General features: G+C 39.9%; 1 protein-coding gene across 1 annotated transcript; it reads left to right on the top strand.

The window, feature by feature from the left end:
- The first annotated feature begins 2,771 nt into the window (after nucleotides 1-2,771).
- On the top strand, nucleotides 2,772-16,606 carry LOC146696137 (glutathione hydrolase 5 proenzyme-like). Its single transcript, XM_085474040.1, has 11 exons — nucleotides 2,772-2,913; nucleotides 2,988-3,095; nucleotides 8,991-9,168; nucleotides 9,257-9,417; nucleotides 9,646-9,792; nucleotides 9,927-10,057; nucleotides 10,935-11,110; nucleotides 11,277-11,368; nucleotides 14,536-14,642; nucleotides 14,812-14,922; nucleotides 15,009-16,606. Exons 1-11 carry the CDS (start codon nucleotides 2,772-2,774, stop codon nucleotides 15,243-15,245), a joined length of 1,590 nt encoding a protein of 529 aa, XP_085330166.1. The 3' UTR covers nucleotides 15,246-16,606.
- Nucleotides 16,607-19,670: the final 3,064 nt, after the last annotated feature.

Genomic DNA, 19,670 nt, shown 5'->3' with positions numbered 1-19,670 from the left:
TTCCCTGTTCATGCCCTATCAGCCCCCCTGGCTACACTTTGCTAGATCCGCCCCTGCACAGTTACCAGCCGTCAGCTACGTAGAAAAAGATCCTGGTGTAGAAAGTAATATTAAATACATTCTAACAACAGCTTATCAAGCTTAAACGTGCTGCTGTTGTTCAGCCGCTGGTTTCCTCTTTCTGGAGCGAAGTGGGCCAAAAACAAACAAGAGAGACGGACTCCGACAGAAAAGCCGATCAGCTGATCATTAATCAGTTTCATGATTGAAGTAGCAGCAAGGAGAGGCACTCGCTCCATATATCGGTTGTTAAGCTTAACGTGGGAATGCTTTACAAACATTCAGAGATGAACTTACACACTTGCTTTACTTCTCTCTGAGATAACTTCATCCCAGATGAAATGCTGGTTTGGTAGCGAGGCTACAAATACACTCAGCCGCTCTATCACGTGAGCATCTCCAATATCCGATTCAGTATTTTACGTCAGTATTGGACCGATACCGTATCGGTCCGAACTTTTCTTGTCCATCTTCCATTGGTTTTAATTTTGCACTCCAGTATGAACACAAATCCCCCAACCCAAGGATCACCACAACATAACCTAACACACCTACACCTTAGTTCACAGATTCACTTTGTCTAGGGTTCATTTCTGAGATTTCACACAACCCAGGATTCAAATCATGAACACATAATGGGCTTGGATTTACAACATTATGAATGAAATGTGCTCTATTTGGAAGCAGCCGGCCCCCTCCCCTTTCGATGGGTGTGTGTGAGACTTTAAATCATCAAACTGTAAATTTTAAATTGTTATTGATCCCTTTACCCCTGGTCCTAAAGTGTATATTTATTTTCTTACTCTTCTTATATATATTGTTTGTTTACTTGCACTGCTGTAACAGGAGCCTCGTTGTCTCGTCTCTCTATATACTGGACTGTAGCGGAGATGACAATAAAGTTTACTTTGACTTCAGCAGCGAGCCCTCGGTGCGCCTGAATTTCGGAAAAACATGCAAATTATAAATCTGTATTATAATGTTTGGTGTTTTCGTGTTTGTTGGTTTGTTTTTATTTAGTTTTATTTTGGTTGGTTATTAGATGCTGCTCCAGCCAGCCAGACACTTCCCCGCCGCCCCGCCCTCTCCTCTCTGCGCCGCAAGCAGCAGGCTCACCTCGCAAACGAAGGGCATCCTTATTCCCAGGAAATGGGCGATAGAAAACCGATCGGTGCCTGTGCCATTCCCAATATGCGCTGGCTGATGTCGGGGCAGCATGAGTACGACCATTCTTTTTTTATTTTTTTTGCCGATGCCCGTGATGCCGCCCCGGGCAACCGCCCGTGTCGCCCGTATCAAAAACCGCTACTGGCTACCGGACCCCTCTCTGTGTGGAGTGGCCAGAGAGAGAGAAGCAGCGTCAAACGACGTAGCAGATACCTCTGCTTACCAATGAACACGTCTGCGCCACGCTGCGCCTATCAGTGCCCACACAGCGGAAATATGTGCGCAACACGTAGCTGTGCTGTCTGGGGAATCATCAACAAGCGGTAAACTTTCAGAGGAAGTGAACTACTGACGGTTACGCAGAGAAGAAAACAGCGATGTCTGAGTCAGACGAGGAGCGTCATACTTTCCGCACCAGCAAGAACACTGAGGGGGCAAATACGACTCCTAATAGCCCCAAGGGGGTTATGGTGACACTACCTTGCTTCTCTTGGTGTCCCAAAATATGCAGCCCAAACGGTCACGCCATCTTCTGGATTTGTTTTGTTTTTTTTTTTTTGGTTGTGCAATAGTTTGTGGTATTTGGTTAGGGGTATGTGAAAGTAAAGGTCAGGTTGCCCCGTCGGACGACGAGGACCCTAATTGCCGTTTCTCAAAAGCTGCAGTGGCCGCAGACTCCGAGAATTGTTCGGAGATTGGAAAGTGAGTAACATTTGAAACTTCTGATACATTTTTTTTCACATTACACATACGATTATGCACTGATCCAAATGCAAACGCTAAAAAATCTCCAAGAACTGCGAACATATGGGCTCAAATTGTGGTCATAAATATTTTGTACTTGTAAATCAGGATTTGTATGTGTAAAAAGAATTTGTGTGTGCCTTAGTGATGTGTCAGTTGTGAACGAAATGGCTCTTAGAGCCGGGTCTTTGACGTGAACGACGCAAGCCGGCTCCTTATCGCGAGCCTCCCAGTCCTACTGCCAGTTTCTGGAAGACACCTTCTTCAAGCAGTGGTACAGGAAGAAGTCTGCATCCTTCAAGAAAAACATGATTTTCATGCAGGACAATGCTCCATCACACGAGTCCAAGTACTCCACAGCGTGGCTGGCAAGAAAGGGTATAAAAGAAGAAAAACTAATGACATAATGACATGGCCACCTTTTTCTTTCTCTCACCCTCTCTCCCTCTTGCACTTTTTTTTTGCTTCATTCAGCATTTGAGCTTTGCGCTGGGATGAGGGGGGAGGGGCGGTAGTTACACTGGCAGTAGCACAGGAACAGAGCAGGAGGGAGAGAGAGAGAAAGAGAGCCAGGGACAACAACGTCAGATTAGAAAGGTATAGTAATCATCCACAACTATTTTCAGTTGCGGATGATAAAGGATTCAGAAAGTTTATTCATGCAGGTCCATATGACAGAGAGTATGCATGTTCTTTTTGTTCTGTCATGACAATTTAATTGTGGGACATTACAATTTTGATGAAGATTAAAATTAAATTAATTGTGCACACATGATAACAATAACACTAAAGTGATAACGATGAACTCTTTCAGGGACATTCTTCAGAAAAATGGCTCTGCAGTAGATGCTGCCATTGCTGCGCTGCTGTGCACCTCCATCATGAACCCACAGTGCATGGGGATTGGAGGCGGGGTCATATTCACTGTGATGGACAGCTCCGGTAACAAGACACCCTCGCTACTCTTTGCTCAGCTCTGCTGTGGATTAATGTAGTAATATGTCATCTTTTCAAAGGTAAAGTGAAAATCATCACCTCCAGAGAGACTGTCCCCAGCAACGTGACCTCTGACCTGCTTAAGTCGTGTCCTAACACCACAGAGTGGACCGTGGAGTGGCCGCACGGTGGGCTGTTTATCTGGCATAATGCTAATATTTATAAGGTTTTAGTCTAATCTGCTCTTGGACTCACCTTTATGACACAGCTAATTTATTCTGTACAGGTCACTGCTAATGCACACTGTGAGTCATTCCTCATTCAGCTTTCCTCAAAAAAGCAAAACTGGGATAATATAAAAAGAAAAGAAAAAAGATAAAGCAAACCACTACAGAGGGTTTGGCTGTCAGCAGATATTAAAGACAATGAGTCGGTGTCGTATATGACACTATCAGAATAATCTAGCATAAACACCATGAAATACATGCTCCTTAGTTTCAGAAACAACCAGAGAGATTGAAGTAGTCAGGTTTTTCTCCAAACTGGTCTTAACAGGTCTTTCTCCAAATGATACACAAGATGTAACACAAAGGTTTTAAAGGTGTAGTCAGTTATCTGTAGAGATATATTTTAAATTCTGCACCTTAATCTGCAAGTCAAACTCAAGATATGAAGGATCATACCTTTGTTTTATCACCTGAGAGGGTTCTTGTCATCAAAGAAGCGGAGGAAAGAGACAGCATGATTGGTGTCTTGTTAAAATGTCATCCTCCTCCTCACCTCTAACCTCATCTACTGAATTAAAGTCAAGACTCTAATACACTAAAGAGTGCACAACTATTCTTATTTAATTATTGAAAATAATAATTATTGGAAAAAAATAATAATAATAAAGTCAGCAACAAAAACCTAAATGATCTTATACCTCTTCAAAGAAATATATAACAAGACCAGAGAAATTCAAATACTGGGTCAAAAAACCCACATTTTTGTTTGCCAAAGGATAGCTGCTCCACAGTCCTGGGTCCTTTTTGTCATATATGTCATTTCATGATGCACTCGATGTGTTTTTTCTTGGTCAAAGGTTTGAACTGCAGGCAGGCCATTTTAACACCCAGGTACTTCTTCTGTGAAGCCATGCTATTGTAATAGATGCAGCATGCGGTTTAGCGTGGTCTTGCTGAAATAGATGTCAACTCGATGGGAGCACAAGTTGCCTGTGTACACCTTTCAGCACTGGTGCATTGCCAGATGTGCAAGCAGCCAATTCTATAGGCAGTAAAATAATTACATACCTTCAGAGGTTTTGAATTGAGTGTTGATAACAAGCTGCAAAAACAGCAGCACTTAACAACGTTAAAGCCCTTTACTCTTTAGCCCAGAATGCAGGATCCACATTTTCTAAAAAAAAATTTGATTTGTCTGACATTAGAACAGTTCTCCACTTTGCCTCAGTCCTTGTTGAATGAGCTTTGGCCCATTCAACATGTTTATGTTTAAAATGCAACACCGCCACCTAGGGGAATTTCCAATATTAAAATGCCTTTATTAAATGCATTTGTTAAAAGACAAAAAAGGATTAATAAGCAATTGCAGCCCAGAGAATAATGAAAGGTGACTGTGGTACAGCCAACTCTAATAGACTCTAATCGAGTCTGCAGAGAATGTCCACACATAAGGTCTTCATACAGTATTAGTCCTTTATTTTATCCAGGTAAAAAATCTCATTGAGATTAAAAATTTCATTTCCAAGAGAGCCATGGCATCATGGCAACAAAAGTCAAAATAGACGTACCACATAAGTATATAACATTTAAAAAAATACAATATCCCGTACAAACATGTGAGAAATATACAATAACAGATCTAATTAAGAGCGACATTAAATACAATGACACTGAGTAAAAGAGTTATTCTCTCGTTCCTTTAAGACAGACTTAAACTCTCCCAAGGTAACCAATTCTGATCATTTCAGTTCCTCCTGCAGATTATTCCAGGAAGCAGGGGCAGCGTAATTAAAAGCCTTTTTCTCCAATTCTGTTCTGATTTTTGGGCCAATCAATTGTATGATATTGTGCGAATGAAGGCTGTATTGGTTGTGGTTTTTACACATATAAACACATAAATAAGATGGAACCAGCCCAAGGAGAGGTTTATAGATAAACATCAACCAATGGGAGAGTCTACAAATATGGAAAGATGGACATTTAGCAGCAGCATACAAAAAACAATGATGTACACAATTTCCATAACCAGTAATAAAAAGTAAAGCACAATGGTACACAGTATCCAACCTCTTTAGGTAGTGAGCAGGTGCATTAAAAAATAAAAAGCAGGTCACCAAAATCCATTAAAGGTAAAGAAGTTGCATGAATCAAGTGTTTTCTCATTTGGAGGGAGAAACAGGATTGATTTCTAAAAAAGAAACTTAGTTTTAGTTTTAACTTCGACACAAGCCTTTGAATTTGAGTTTTAAATGACAAATTCTGATCTATAATGATCCCTAGATACTTGTAAGATGTGACCATTTCAATTTCAGTTCCTTGAATTGTTGTAATCTTAGGAGATGTAGCTAACAACTCTTTGCCATTTGAGGATAACACGAACTTGTATTTCTATCGATTTAACACCAACTTAAGTTGGGTTAAATGGGACTGAAAAACATCAAAGGCAGACTGCAGAAATTGCAGGGTTGGTGAAGGAGATGAACAATAGATAATTGTATCATCTGCATAAAGATGAAATGCAGCATTTGACAAATTATCACAAAGGTTGTTTATGTAAAGCGAAAAGAACAATGGCTCTGATATGGAGCCCTGTGGAACTTCTTTGGATACTTGGATACTGGGAGAAAAGAGGAAGTTTGCAGTCCATTGAATCAATGATGTCATTAACCACTTAAATAGCAGCAGTTAGTGTGCTGTGTTGTTTTCTGAATCCTGACTGATGTTGGAAAGAACTGAATTTTTGTCAAAAAAGTCTTTCAGTTGTTCACTAATGAACAGCTAAACTCTGAATCTAGAACTTTTGCTAGAACACACAATTTCGATATGGGCCTGTAGTTATTAACATCTGAAGGATCACCTCTTTTCAGCAAAGGGAGAACACAGGCAGATTTCTGTATTACAGGGATCTCACTTTCGAGAGGCTAAGATTAAAAATGTAAGTTAGTGGTTCTGCTATAAAATCTGCAGCCAACTTAAGACAATAAGGATCAAGTTGATCTGGTCCTGCAGATTTATTTAGATCCAACAGATTTAAAGCCCTGTGGACCTCAAAAACATTTAGTGGAGAAAAACTGAAGGGTTGGACCAAAGATTCAGTTTGAGTGGTTGCAGAGAGAGCCTCCTGTTGATTAAGCTGTTTTAAATCTGGATATAAAGATTCAAATAGAGATCCTGAAGAATGAAAAAGCTCATTAAAGCAGTTTAGAATATCACATTTCTCCATTAAGGTGCAGGAGTCTTTTACGACAAAGGCTGGCATCTCATTTGTAGTTATGTCTCCATAAGAAGATTTTATTATTTTCCAGAATTTCTTAGGATCGTTCAGATGTTTAGTAGTTTTTGAAAGATAGAATTCTGATTTGGCCTTTTAAATTAAGGAAGTTGAACGGTTTCTGAGCTGTCTAAAAATCAGCCAGTCCGCTTCAGATTTGGTTTTTCTGGCATCCCTTTTTTTGAGTAGACTGGAGAGCTGATGTCATGGTCTGGCTGGCAGACCGTGGGGATGTGGGGAAAGGAGGACCCAAAACGCAGACTCTGCGATGCAAACAGTGCTCTTTATTTACAGTGAAAAGCTGTAAACACAATAACTCCCCGTTGCTCCCTTGAACCCCGTGTGCATGCTTCCCTCCGACGTCTGTGTTCGTGCTCCCTGCTGTTGTGTTTCCGCACACCCCGTGCGTGCTGCCTTTCTGGACCACTCTTCCTCCTGCAGGGAAACCATAGAAGCAGCCGTCAACACTAACCCTCGGCAGGTATATACGAACAGCACTGACATATACTGACACACACTAACTTGGTACGATAACTCAATGATCCCACGCCAGTGGGAGCTCCAACATTCTCCTAAGTAGCTCCCCCGACGAGCCCTGGGCCCTATTTCAGGAAGCCGGTTTAGTGCAAACTCTGAGTAAGTATACCCTGAGTTAACGAAAACTCTGGGTTTTCGGTTTCACAAAGCGAGTTTAGATTAATTAACCCTAACCCTAAGACAACCAGTCCCAGTTGAAATCTCCAGCCAGCACAATTTCATTAAAATCTAAAGTAGATCGTTTTTCACTAAGTGAAACTAAAGCCTCACTACTAGCTGAGGGGGGTCTATAACAGCCCACAATGGTAATAAAATAGCCCTTCAAAAGTTAGAGCTTGAGGGCAAGAAGTTCAAACTGTTTACAAACAGATACTGATGATTGGACAGTAACATGGAATTTGTTTTTTACGTAAATTGCAACACCGCCACCCTTTCTGGTGCGGTCGCAACGGAAAAGATTATAGCGCGTTATTGCAATGTCTTTGTCAGTAACCGATTTTGTAAGCCACTTTGCTGATAATGTAAGAATATCAGTATATAACTCTTTCATCCAAATTTTCATGAAATCAAGTTTGGGAAGAAGACTTCTGACATTTAAATGAGTGATACCAAGACCCGTTCAAGCTTTAAAATCACAAGGAGTACTCAAGCATTTGCAATCTGGACCAGGATTAGGTTGTATTTCCAGATAAAAGAAGCAGAAGAACAAAAACATTTTCTTTTCACAGATTTTTTTTGTAGTTTAACAGACTGATTTCTCTTACAGCTCAATCTCTTTGGGTGGTGAGAGAATTGGGAAATAAACCAGTGATATGGAATAAATAAATCAGTTAAATCAGATGGAATGAGATCTCTGCTGATGATCACATTTGAGAAGCTTCTAAAAGATGTAAAATCCCACCTTGTTCCCTTTGAGAGGAGTAAGAAGTATGATTTCCCTTGTTCTGCAGACTGTTCCTGCACCTCATGTAGACAAAAAGCTGTCAATAAAATCAATAAAGGAAAAAAGGCTACTGAGGATAACATGCTGACTAACAGGGAAAAAAAAGGTAGACCCAGTCGACCTGTGGTAGAGCCTGGTTGTGGCCAGATATAGATATAATCGTCGCATTAAACAGCTTCTAAGAGCAAGATCAGTTACTGAATGGGCTGTTCAACAATAGACAGCTTGCCAGAATGCTGTCCCATCTTTCCCATTTTCTGGTCTTCAATTAATGTTAATTCCTCCCCAGGACAAATCTTAACTCTCCTCACAAGTCCATCTTTATCAGTCATTGTTTCTAATTTGGCTAATCTCCACTCGTTCCCTGGCAGATTATCTGTCTGTGGAGGTGAAGCTGGAAATGTTGTGAGATGCTAAAGTGGGGCCAGAGACACAGGCTGCTGTGGATGCACATGTCCCTGTCCCTTATGTTGCTGTCAGCAGAGTACAAATGACCTTCATGCATTACTCCCTGATTGTCTATAGTGTGTTGACTTTGAAGGGAAGCTGTGGATCCATATGTAGAATCAGCATAGTCTCTGTTAAGAAGCGTCTTTTGACAGCATTTGAGTATGGGATGGATAGCAATAAGAACTGGGAGTAGTTGGAGCAGTTCACTTGTGGCAGACATTAAAAAATAAAGAAATTAGACATTAGAATATGTGTGAGAAAGATGAATCAAGGAAAGAAAGGGGGCTACAGACACTATTTATTTATGGGGCCCAGAGTTCTGTGCTACACTCCTGCACACAGGCTGCATAAACAGTAAGAAAAGTAAATATAAGATATGCTAAATGCTTCTTTGAGCCAGAAATAGTGTAAATATAGTGAAATAAACTTAAAATAACTGTAAGATGCAAAATGTTATCTCTAACATAATCAGTTACAAACAGACACACATTTCCCTCTGAAATGGAGCAGAATAGAATAGAGTATTTACAAAGCACCAAATTATAACAGACATCATCTCAGATCATTAAAGGTCAGGACCTTACAGTTTACTCAAAACACGAGCAAATGTATGTGGGACTTTCCAGCACTGACTATCCATTATCTATCTAACCAGGTAGCAAATGGATTGGGGTTCCTGGGGAAATTCGAGGTTATGAAGCGGCACACCGGCTTTATGGGAAGTTGCCGTGGGCCGACCTCTTTCAGCCGACCATCAAATTAGCCAGAGAAGGATTCCCTATTTCTTACTACCAAGGTCAACACATCCCACGCATTGGTAACACGTCACTACGGTATGAAAAACACCCACAATGTGATTTCAAAAATACAAAGAGCAAACAATGAATGGTTCAGCTTTATTTCACTGTCTTTGTCTTTTAGGGAGTTATATTTAGATAAAAATGGGAACCAGCTTAAGACCGGTGATACTGTGAAATTTGAGAAACTGGCTGACACTTTGGAGATGATCGCAAACGAGGGACCAGATGTGTTTTACAACGGAACAATAGCAAAGAATTTAACCAGTGACATACAGGATGAAGGTATTATCAGATGGGTTTCATCCTGCTCTCTTTCTGACCGTTTTCTATGTCTGCCAGGCACAATGATCTAATTATAAATTACAAAAATCTATTGGTTTTGGAAAACTGTAACATGATCCCTCACAGGCTACACTGTGATCTGTCTGGATCCATTCAAACTCTTGATTATGAAATTCATTGTGTTCATTTGTACTCAGCAGAATCATTTGTTTCACTGTTCTTGCTCAGGAGGAAACCTCACACGGAAGGACTTGGAATTGTATGAAGCTAAAGTGACTGATGCGTGGAATATTTCTTTGGGAGAGTATAAGCTGTACTTCCCTCCGCCCCCTGCAGGAGGAGCCATCCTCAGCCTCATCCTCAACATCATGAAAGGTTCCTGATTGTTGCTTCTAGCATGTAGAGTTTGATTCATATAGGAAAATGATCCTTATCAATCTTTACAAATGTGATACACTAAGAATTGATGTTTTCAATCCAAAAAATTTTTTTTTTTAAAGTATTTTTAGGATACAAAATGAATTCAGAACCTAAGACGACTGATGAAAAGATTTTGTTTTATCACCGTTATATTGAAGCTTTAAAATTTGCCAATGAATTAAAGACAAATATCAGCGATCCAAACTTCAGCTCAGATGAAGTAAGTATCTGAAAATCCTACAGATTTGCACCTGCTTTGTTGCATAAAGAATGATTCTATTTAAGTGACTAAACAATTAAAAGTAACAATACCACATCACAAAACACAAAACAAACCGCCCCTTGCCTGCAGCTCATCCACAAACTACACCCCACCACAGTCAGTTTATGCACACTGATAATGAGTTGAGGTTTTTTTGTAATATCTCTGAGTTTTGCACAGTTGGACTTTAGGTTAATTTGTTGGGTTGAGATTGTGACTTTGTGTTAACAAAGTGCTTTTACAGAAGTGTTCACCTTTGTTAATGATCAATCAGGGGCATTTGATTATCAGTACCTGGCTGCTACTTACAATTAAAGTTCTTATAGAAGCACTAAGGGTGTAGAAAACCAGTAGAGTGCTGTAAGAATTTCTTTGAGTCTCAGCATTTTCATTTCAGCATCATTCTGAGCAGTGATGTAGCTTTTAAAACATATACATATAAATACAAGTTTTAAAAGCACATAAACCTAAATTGGCTTAATATTTGTCTTTAATTTAGTATGTATATATTATTGTTATTATTATCTTAGTATTTAAATATAAGTATAATTTTGTGTAATGTGATGTTTTCAGATACTCTGTAGTTCACACAGATGACTGAATTTCAGAGACTCTATCTTTGGCAGTCATATGTTGAGCTTGATCACTAACCAATATTATAACCTCTAGTATTCATTCATTCATTCATCTTACATCAGTGATGGATCAATGATCAAAATTCTGTTAACATTTGGCTCCAATTTTATAAATTTCTTGACAGCAATGTATTTTCTGTAATGTGCATATTTATTTAGTTTTATTAATTCATTTTATTAATTCTCTGTATTTCACACAGATGGCAAAGAAACTGACACAGGATAGCTTTGCAGACAGCAAACGAAGCTTGATCAGCAGCGACAAGACTCGTGATCCTGGCATCAACTTGTATCTGGACAGCATCGGCACCACACATGTATCTGTGCTGGCTGAAGATGGATCTGCTGTGTCTGTCACCAGCAGCATCAACGACGAGTCAGTACCTGCATCATTCTGTTTCACTGCTAGAAACCAGCTATCAGATATTTTTCTTTCTTGAAACTGAAGATTTAAGAGATTATGGAGGAACTTATTTTTAGACTATTTCTATACTACAAAGAGTGTCTTGGCTTTGTAGTTAATTTAGTTTTTTTGTTTACAGATTCGGCTCCGGGGTCCTCTCTCCAAGCACTGGAATCATTCTCAACAACCAGCTGTCTGACTTCTGTGGTAGAGCTGATAGCGTCTCTCCTGGTAAGAGATCAGTAGGATGCTTTTTACATTTATTATTTATGAAATACAAGTAATCAGACGAGGAAGGTGGATTATTTCAAAACTAATACCACAAAGAGTTAAATTTTTTTCCTGAAATTATTTTCCTGACAGGACATATTTCTTTAAGTAATTTCTAATAATGGCAAAATAGTGCCATTGAGGAAATGAGAGGAGAAAATGGCATTTCATAATTCATTGTGATGCATCATATTTTGTTGATCATGGAAAAACTAAACTTGTTGATCATTTCCACGATGTTTTGCCAAACTGAAACACATCATGTGAATTTGGACTAAAATTGCATTTTCTGTTTAATACCATAGCCTGCTAAAATGTTTGAATGTTCAAGAACAGGCACAGTTTTACTACTGCTGTAGTAAAATCTGTTTCCATGTCAACGTGTTGTTGTGTGAAGTTTTTCCTTCACACTGTCACCAAGTACTTGCTCATAAGGGGCTCTTCTTATTGTTGGGGGTTTCTCTCTACTGAAGTGGGTTAACCTTATAATATAAATGTACCATTGTGATTTGACGGTATATGGATATTTATATTCATTTAAAATTATATAGAGGACAGCACACTGGCACGGTGTTGCCTTATAGCATAGGTGTCAAACTCTGGCCCGCGGGCCAAATTTGGCCCGGAGCCTAATTACATTTGGCCCGCAAAGCCATACCAAATTACTATTAGAGCTGGCCTACTGGTATTATACAGCTAATAGATATATTGTTTAGTATTAAGCTTTGCTTGTTCCATATTCAGTTTTTCAGCAAAACGTGTTTGAGTCCATAAGAAAAGATTCATTCTTATATCTGGAGGAATAAATATATTTCAATAAATATTAATGTTAGCCCGCGACTTTGTTCCAGTTTTGAATTTTGGCCCACTGTGTATTTGAGTTTGACACCCCTGCCTTATAGCAAGAAGGCCCTGAGTTTGATCCCACTTGTGTGGAGCTTGCATGTTCTCCCCATGTTTGTGTGAGTTCTCTCTGGGTACTGCAGCATCCTCCCACAGTCCAAAGACATGCAGTTAGTAGGGTTAGGCTAATTGGTGAATCTAAATTGCCCATAGGTGTGAATGCGAGTGTCTCTCTGTGTTAGCGCTGCATCCGGCTAGCGACCTGACCTCGGTTTACCCTGCCTCTCGCCCTATGGTAGCTAGGATTGGCTCCACCACCCCTGCAACCCTGAGAAGGATAAGCTGAAGATAATCGATGGATGAATCTATATATAGATCTATAATATTGATTCAAGTGTGTTCAAGGTTCTGTATAATTCAGTTTGGACATAGCATCATTCAAACATTAATCTAACACACTGACAGAGTCTCAGTAATAGCTGCACTTTGAAAGACATTTCACTTTAGTTTGATACAGATTCAGTAGAGATAACTCACTTGTTGTGTGTGCACTTTCATCATTTGTTGATAAGCATGGGCGGATGCAATTCTAAACTTGTTTGTAGAGCACAGGTGTCAAACTCCAGGCTTTGAGGGCCAGTGTCCTGCAGATTTTACATGTGTCCTTGATCAAACACAGATAAATTACCTCCTCAGCGGCTGTATCCCAATTCAGGGTCTGCAGCCTTAAAGTACGCAGCCTTAACGGTCCACAAGGGCCGCGTAATCAAAGACCGCTGAGGCCGGAAGTGCGAGGCTTGTGAAATGGGACGGTCTAGCCTCCGTCGCGCTGCCCAGGTTGCCTAGCAACCATGATACTAACAGCTGGAAACGTTTCATACAGCTTTGTTTGACAGGAATGAAGGAGAAACCTTTTTGTTCATTTGTTTGTTTGTTTCTACATGAGCTTTGATCATTCTCTGTAAGATTAAGCTCAGCTATTGAACGGCGTATATTTTAAAGTAAAGGCTTTAAAACCAAGTTAGCACAAACGTCACTAATGTCACATAACTTTGCCGACATGTGGCCAACAGTAATGTTTAATGTTCTTCGTTATTAAACATTTGCACATAAATAAGTGACATAATATTCAGTACTTACTTAAAGTTTACTCTTCGGGCGCCCCTCATCCGCCGTTTTTTTTTTTTTTTGGCAAAATTATCGACACCCACCGCCATGCTATGCATTATGGGATATGTTGGGCCACGAAGTCTACACTGCTACATCCTTAAAATTCAGGGAAATGAAGGACGCATTTGAGGGCAGCATTTCGAGCAGCCTTTGAATTGGGACAGCCTTCGTCGCGTCGCTGTGACGTAATCTGTTGGGTCTAAACTCAGACCCTGCTGTATCCAGGACTTATTCCCGTGAAAGAAAAACAAGGCAACAGCGATCAATCGATTTACTTGCAAGGGAGGCCTCGTCGGTATCTCAGAAACGCACTTCGAATCTCCTTACGAGTGACCCCGATGATGGCCTCCTCTCGCTGCCTTTTATTGAAAACGTTCACACAATAAACAATAGTTTACAAACACCTCCCCTCATAACCCCCCTTGGTTACAAAGACAAGGCACTGTATGTGTGTGTTCTCCTGCTGACCAAAAAGGGTCATAAAAGCATAAAAGCAGGAGCAACATCCTTGGTCATAAAGAGGGTAGTCTCCCCCACACCCAATTCATGGTTCACCCTAGATAACAAAGTGAAGCCATACAAAGGGGAGGAAGTTTACCAACATCAAACAGACCTTCACAAGGATGTGCCTGTGATAAAACACTACAGCCCCCACCCAGAACCTCGAGAATCTGGGGAGGGGGGACAGAAGAATTTCTTTCATCACAGAGTTAAAACAATGTAGAGATGGTAAGCATAAAAATGACAAACATTTAACAATTCACTTTAACATAATCGGCCTTGAAATGCGTACTTTAAGGCTGCAGACCCTGAATTGGGATACAGCCAACATGTCTTGGAGTTCTCCAGAAGCCTGGTAATGAACTAATCATTTGATTCAGGTGTGTTCTCCCAGAGTCTTATCTAAAACCTGCAGGACACCGGCCCTTGAGGCCTGGAGTTTGACACCCCTGTTGTAGAGTATAAAAAATTCAGGTATGAAAATACTGCATGAAAATACAGTCACTGATTCGTGTATGAAACATTTGTGTAAATGATTTATGCACAGATATGTGTGTACAGACTGATTTCTGTTTTCTAGTTTTGTCATTCAAGGTCTTTGTTGTATTTCTCAGGGGAGCGGCCTCCCTCCAATATGGCCCCTTCTGTGCTGAAGTCTCCATCGAAGACGCTGGTGATTGGAGGGTCTGGTTCTGAAATGATTCCACCGGCTGTGGCCTCGGTATGTATGCATGGTACACACAAAGGTGCCGTTACATATTAAATAAAATAAATTGATGTGGACTGATGCTGGTCTTTGCTGTTAAAGCTTGCATCATAGTAACAAGATTCTTCACCCTAATTTATCCTGTAATCATCACTTTCTCATCTCATTTTTTTTTCTCTCCAAGGCGCTCATGAACCACCTTTGGTTTGGAAAGAGCCTTAAGGAGGCAATTATTACGCCTGTTGTTCTTGTAGACTCTAAAAGTGAAGTAAAACCTGAACCCAAGCTTGAAAAGGTAATTTATTCAATGTATTTAAATGATAAATTAATAAGTTCTACTTCTCTTGTTCCATCTGAGTCTCTCTCCTCTTTGCCCTGCAGGATGTAGTTGATGGTCTTGAAGCTCTGGGACATAAAATAGCAAAATTCTACAACACAGTTAACGCTGTGGAAAAGGCGGGCAGCTGTATCTCTGCATGGTCTGATGAAAGGAAAAAAGGCAAAGCAGCTGGTTACCGAGACCAAGAGTCAGTGATGTCAGTTATACAGCATGGTCTTAAGGTTATGGACACTGCTGTAGCTACAACATTGGTAAATCTATATTCGTCTGTTAACTGATAGATCATTCATGCTTTGCTTATGTGTCTAAAAAGTTTGTAATATTGAAAACATAATGCAACGATCACGATAAATCACAAATTTCATGCAAAAATGTGCAAAGATAGCACTGTAAAAACTAGAAATGTAATTTTTTTAAAAAGTAGGGATTGCTGTTGATATCCGCCTCAATTTTTTACAATCAATATGACCTTCTAAATATTTGTTTATTTTGGGTTTTGATGCATATAGAATTGACTAAACAAGGAAACAGCTTTCAGGTCAAAATGTGAAGCCCATGCCTGTTTCTTTGACCTGCATTCTTTCTAAAAAGCAGGCCAGCAGGTTGAGACTGACTGCAGAAATCTTTGGTTATAGTAAACAATTCATATTTTCAAGTCTCATCAAATTCATGTTTACTTTGTAGATTTTAGCCCACTGGATAGTCCAGAAGGGAGATAAAGTAGGGTACACTTTAGGGCAGCCCTAAGTTATCTATCAATTGATTTGTAGTTTAACCCCCCAGCCCCCACCCAATGTTTTTTATTATTATGTTTTTATATTTAGTTTTCATATTAAGATTTTGTGCTTCGTTAGTTCATCCTGCTATTGTTTTGCTGTTATAAAGTGTGGGTAATTCTGCTGATGTGCTCAGGGTAAAAGTTAATCTGACAAGCAGTTTGTGAGGCAACAGTTTTCTTTTTACCTCGGTATCTGTCTGAGCTCCTGTCTGTTTATGCTCCAGAAAAAAACATGAGGTCCAGTTCAAGATTAATGCTATATATCCCTCGGGCTAAACTCACATCTCGTGGTGATAGAGCCTTCTCTGTGGCAGGTCTCAGACTTTGGAATAAATATTCGATCTGCACAAGCACTTGATCAATTTAAATCACTTCTAAAGACACATTTTTATGGCCTGGCTTTTAATACATTATGACCCAAGCATTTTGGTCTTATTTAATAATATTAGTTATTGTTTTAATTCTTTCAAGATATATTTATTGAGCAATTCACATGTTTGTATGACAGTGGAATTTAGAGCATCAGATAGTTGCTCTACTTTTGTACATTAACATCACATAGCATAACAAAATGTAGCATAACATAACATGGTACAATACCCTCCCACACACCCACAACCCCGGTCCCAGCTGTCCAGCTAGCTTGTCCTAATGAGAAGACAAGAAACTATAACTGCTTGTTATAACTTGTTATAGTTTCTTTGCAATAACAATACAATAGGATATAAAACACCACTTTGCAAGGACTATTCCCACAGTATCATCAAATACGCCCAGAATAGTTATTAGTGGATCAGGGTTCAACTGCACATGAAGAATTTGAGAGATTAAATCAAAGATGTCGGCCCAATATTTTTTTTACCTTGGGACAAAAAACAAAACTGTGGCTTAACGTATCTTCAGCTAGGGAGCATTTCTTACAGATAGGAGAGACCTCAGGGTATATTTTATTTAACCTTTCTCTTGAAAAGTATAGACGATGTAAAGTTTTAAACTGAATCAAGCAGTGTCTTGCATTATAGGAGCATTTATGGATATTTTGTAAACCTTCTTCCCATTGAATGTCTGTGATTGTGATCCCTTATTCTTCTTCCCATTTAGATTTGATAAAGGATGAGGTCACAGGGCTTATTGACATTAGATTCTGATAGGTGCCAGAGATAAATTTCTCACTACAAGGTGAAAGTTGGAGACACTTTTCGAGACCGGAAATGTTGAGACTCTCGAAGCCCTGTACATGTTGCAACCTAATGTTGCCATGATGCCAATTCTCTCTTGGAAATGAGATTTTTACCTGGATAAATAAGAGACTATGTCAGGAAATATTATTAGTCCTTTATCTGCAGGTATCTTAAAAAGTCTCTCCCTGATAGCTTGTATATCTCTTGTAGCTGCTTGAAAGAGGCAAAGACACCCTCCCAGTATAGATTACTGATTGTGCAAAGTCCTACCTGTTTCCAAAGTCTAAATGTATTGTCTAGAATAGACAGTTTAAAACATGGATTCCCTACAATGGGTTCAATGGGGGATAGAGACTTCAAATTAAAGTGTAGTTTAATCTGCTTAAGAATACGTATGGTGCTATGTATTACCACATTGCCATCATATGTAGACTTTTGAATGGGCAGGGGAGACAGCAGAAACAGATTTAAAAACAGATTTAAATCAGTAAACATGGGTGTGAACTCTGGCCGCATATACAAGGGTAAACAAGCAGCGGCGTGAGAAAAGAGAACTACGGGAAGCACTCACAACAGGTAAAATAACAATCAAAAAGTAAAGTAAAATCAAATAAAGAACAACACAATATACTTCCCCGTACTGTTACTGCTAACCTCTGTTAACCTAGTAACTCTTACCTTCTAACTGACAGCTCGTCAATAGTAATAAACGCTCCGTATTCACATTTAAGTGGGATATAAATAGAAAAGAAAAAACACAGTCCTGTGTCAATGTTATAGATATAGATATATCTGTGCTTTTAATACATTTTAAGGTGGATGGGAAAGGTGCTTCTCTGCGTAGTCGAGGGCCTCTTTGGGATCGGTAAAAGTTTTCCTCACATCACCATGGGTCACTAACAGCTTTGCAGAGTATACCAGTCCGTGCCCGACGCCGGGCATCCCATGTAGCATTCCTCTCACATTTGCAAATGTGGCTCTGCGCTTGACAACAGAGGGAGGGAAATCTGGGAAGATGTTTATTTTAAGCCCCTTATACGTCAGGTTCCTGTTCTCTGCGAACGTGGTAGTAGAGCAGGGGTAGGCAACCTTTTGGTTGATGAGTGCCATCTAAAATTTCCTCAGAAGTCAATCTTCCATATGATTGCATTAGCAATAAATTTAATAACGCTCTATATTAACAGTTAAACACTATATAGAACAACTTTATAGAATTACATTTGTTCGCAGATGTTGGCAGCTATCAGTGAATAGTTATCAGATATTTTGAAACAAAAAAAAAAAAGACATTTGATCCATAACAAGAACTCCATATCAGCAAATGAACTGTACAACAGAAAATGCAAATGCTATTGACTGTCTCCTCACAACAATGAATAGAAAAATAAACTGGGCCAATATGGCATGTCTGTTAATACAGAGATACACATTTTAATGTGATCTCTGGTCTCCCACTCAGAGATACAGGTCTCCGAGTGTCCAGCGTTCAGACGGCTACCTGAGGACAGTCATGTGAGAGAAAATCTTCTCACACAGATCTGGAGAGCCAGAGTCAATAAGGCCTCTGCAATGTTCTGAAGACAGTTAAACTTGCCAGGTAGTGATGGCCCGGCCATTTATTTTTTAATGCACCTTCTCAGATAAACTCACTGCGTGTCGTGCCCAGGGCTGGACTGGAACAAAAAATCGGCACGGGCATTTTGACAAGAGACCGGCCCCCCAGGTATTAAAGCCATAAAGCCTTTGAATGAAAACAAACGCTGTTGTGACAGTGATGTACAGTCTTGTTGGTATATGTATGATTTCTATACTTTTTACATCAGATGAAAACGTTTGTTGTAAGATTCAGATAATTATTTGTTAAAAGCGAGACATTTTAAATGAGAATAAGAAAGAAAAGTATTTCTTTGTGCCCCCCTTTCCCTGTTAATGCCCTACCTGGCCCCCCTGGCAAAACATTGCTAGGCCTGCCCCTGCACAGTTACCAGCTGTCAGCTACTTAGAAAAGGATCCTGGGGTTATTTGTCTCTCAGAAACAGTTCATAACTCCCCTTCAACTCATTCATGTCACCTAAAAGGTAAACCTGTTTCTCCATCACCTGTTCAGCTCTGATGATTCAATAAGGACATCTCCTGGTTTCATCTTCATGTTTCCCTCTCCAAAAATAACCAAACCGACATCATGACCAGCAGCTTTTACAGCTGTGGCTCCAGCAAACATCAGCTGATACTAGAAATTACCGTAATATTAAATAAATTCTAACAACAGCTGATCAAGCTTAAACGTGCTGCTGTTGTTTAGCGCGACATCAGCTGGTTTCCTCTTTCAGGCGCAAAGTGGGCGATAAACAAACGAGAGAGAAAAGCCGATCAGCTGATCATTGATCAGTTTCATGATTGAAGTAGCAACAGGAGAGGGAGGGGCGAAAATGAGAGAAGAAGAAAGAGCTGTGCAGCAAAGACAGAATAACTCCAGCTTTGTCTCTTTTTCATTCTAGCTGAAGTTCGGGACAAACTGTGTTTCTTTTCAGCTCAATACGAAACGCGCAATATTTTCTCTGAATACGGGACGATTCCGTCTAATAGTGCACTATCAGTAACATCATAGCACCCACCCAATGTATAGAAACTCCGTCATGCTAGCTAGCACGCAGTACAAGTTATTGTAACCAGTGGCGGTCCTAGCCAGTTTGGCGCCCTGGGCAAACACTCCCTCTGGCGTGTTCGAACACTCCCTCTGCCAC

The sequence above is a fragment of the Copadichromis virginalis genome, linkage group LG12 (assembly GCF_057382275.1).
Source record: "Copadichromis virginalis isolate Kocher_CV1m ecotype Utaka linkage group LG12, C_Virginalis_male_GT1.1, whole genome shotgun sequence".
Lineage (NCBI taxonomy): Eukaryota > Metazoa > Chordata > Actinopteri > Cichliformes > Cichlidae > Copadichromis > Copadichromis virginalis.
Note: the sequence above shows the minus strand (reverse complement) of the source record. Positions and strands in the feature narration are given on the sequence as shown.

Coding starts and splice junctions, on each gene's coding strand:
- LOC146696137 (XM_085474040.1), top strand. CDS start 2,772: ATGAACTCTTTCAGGGACATTCTTCAGAAAAATGGCTCTGCAGTAGAT. Junction 9,169..9,256: donor ATTGGTAACACGTCACTACG/GTATGAAAAACA, acceptor TTTGTCTTTTAG/GGAGTTATATTTAGATAAAA. Junction 9,793..9,926: donor CATCCTCAACATCATGAAAG/GTTCCTGATTGT, acceptor AAGTATTTTTAG/GATACAAAATGAATTCAGAA.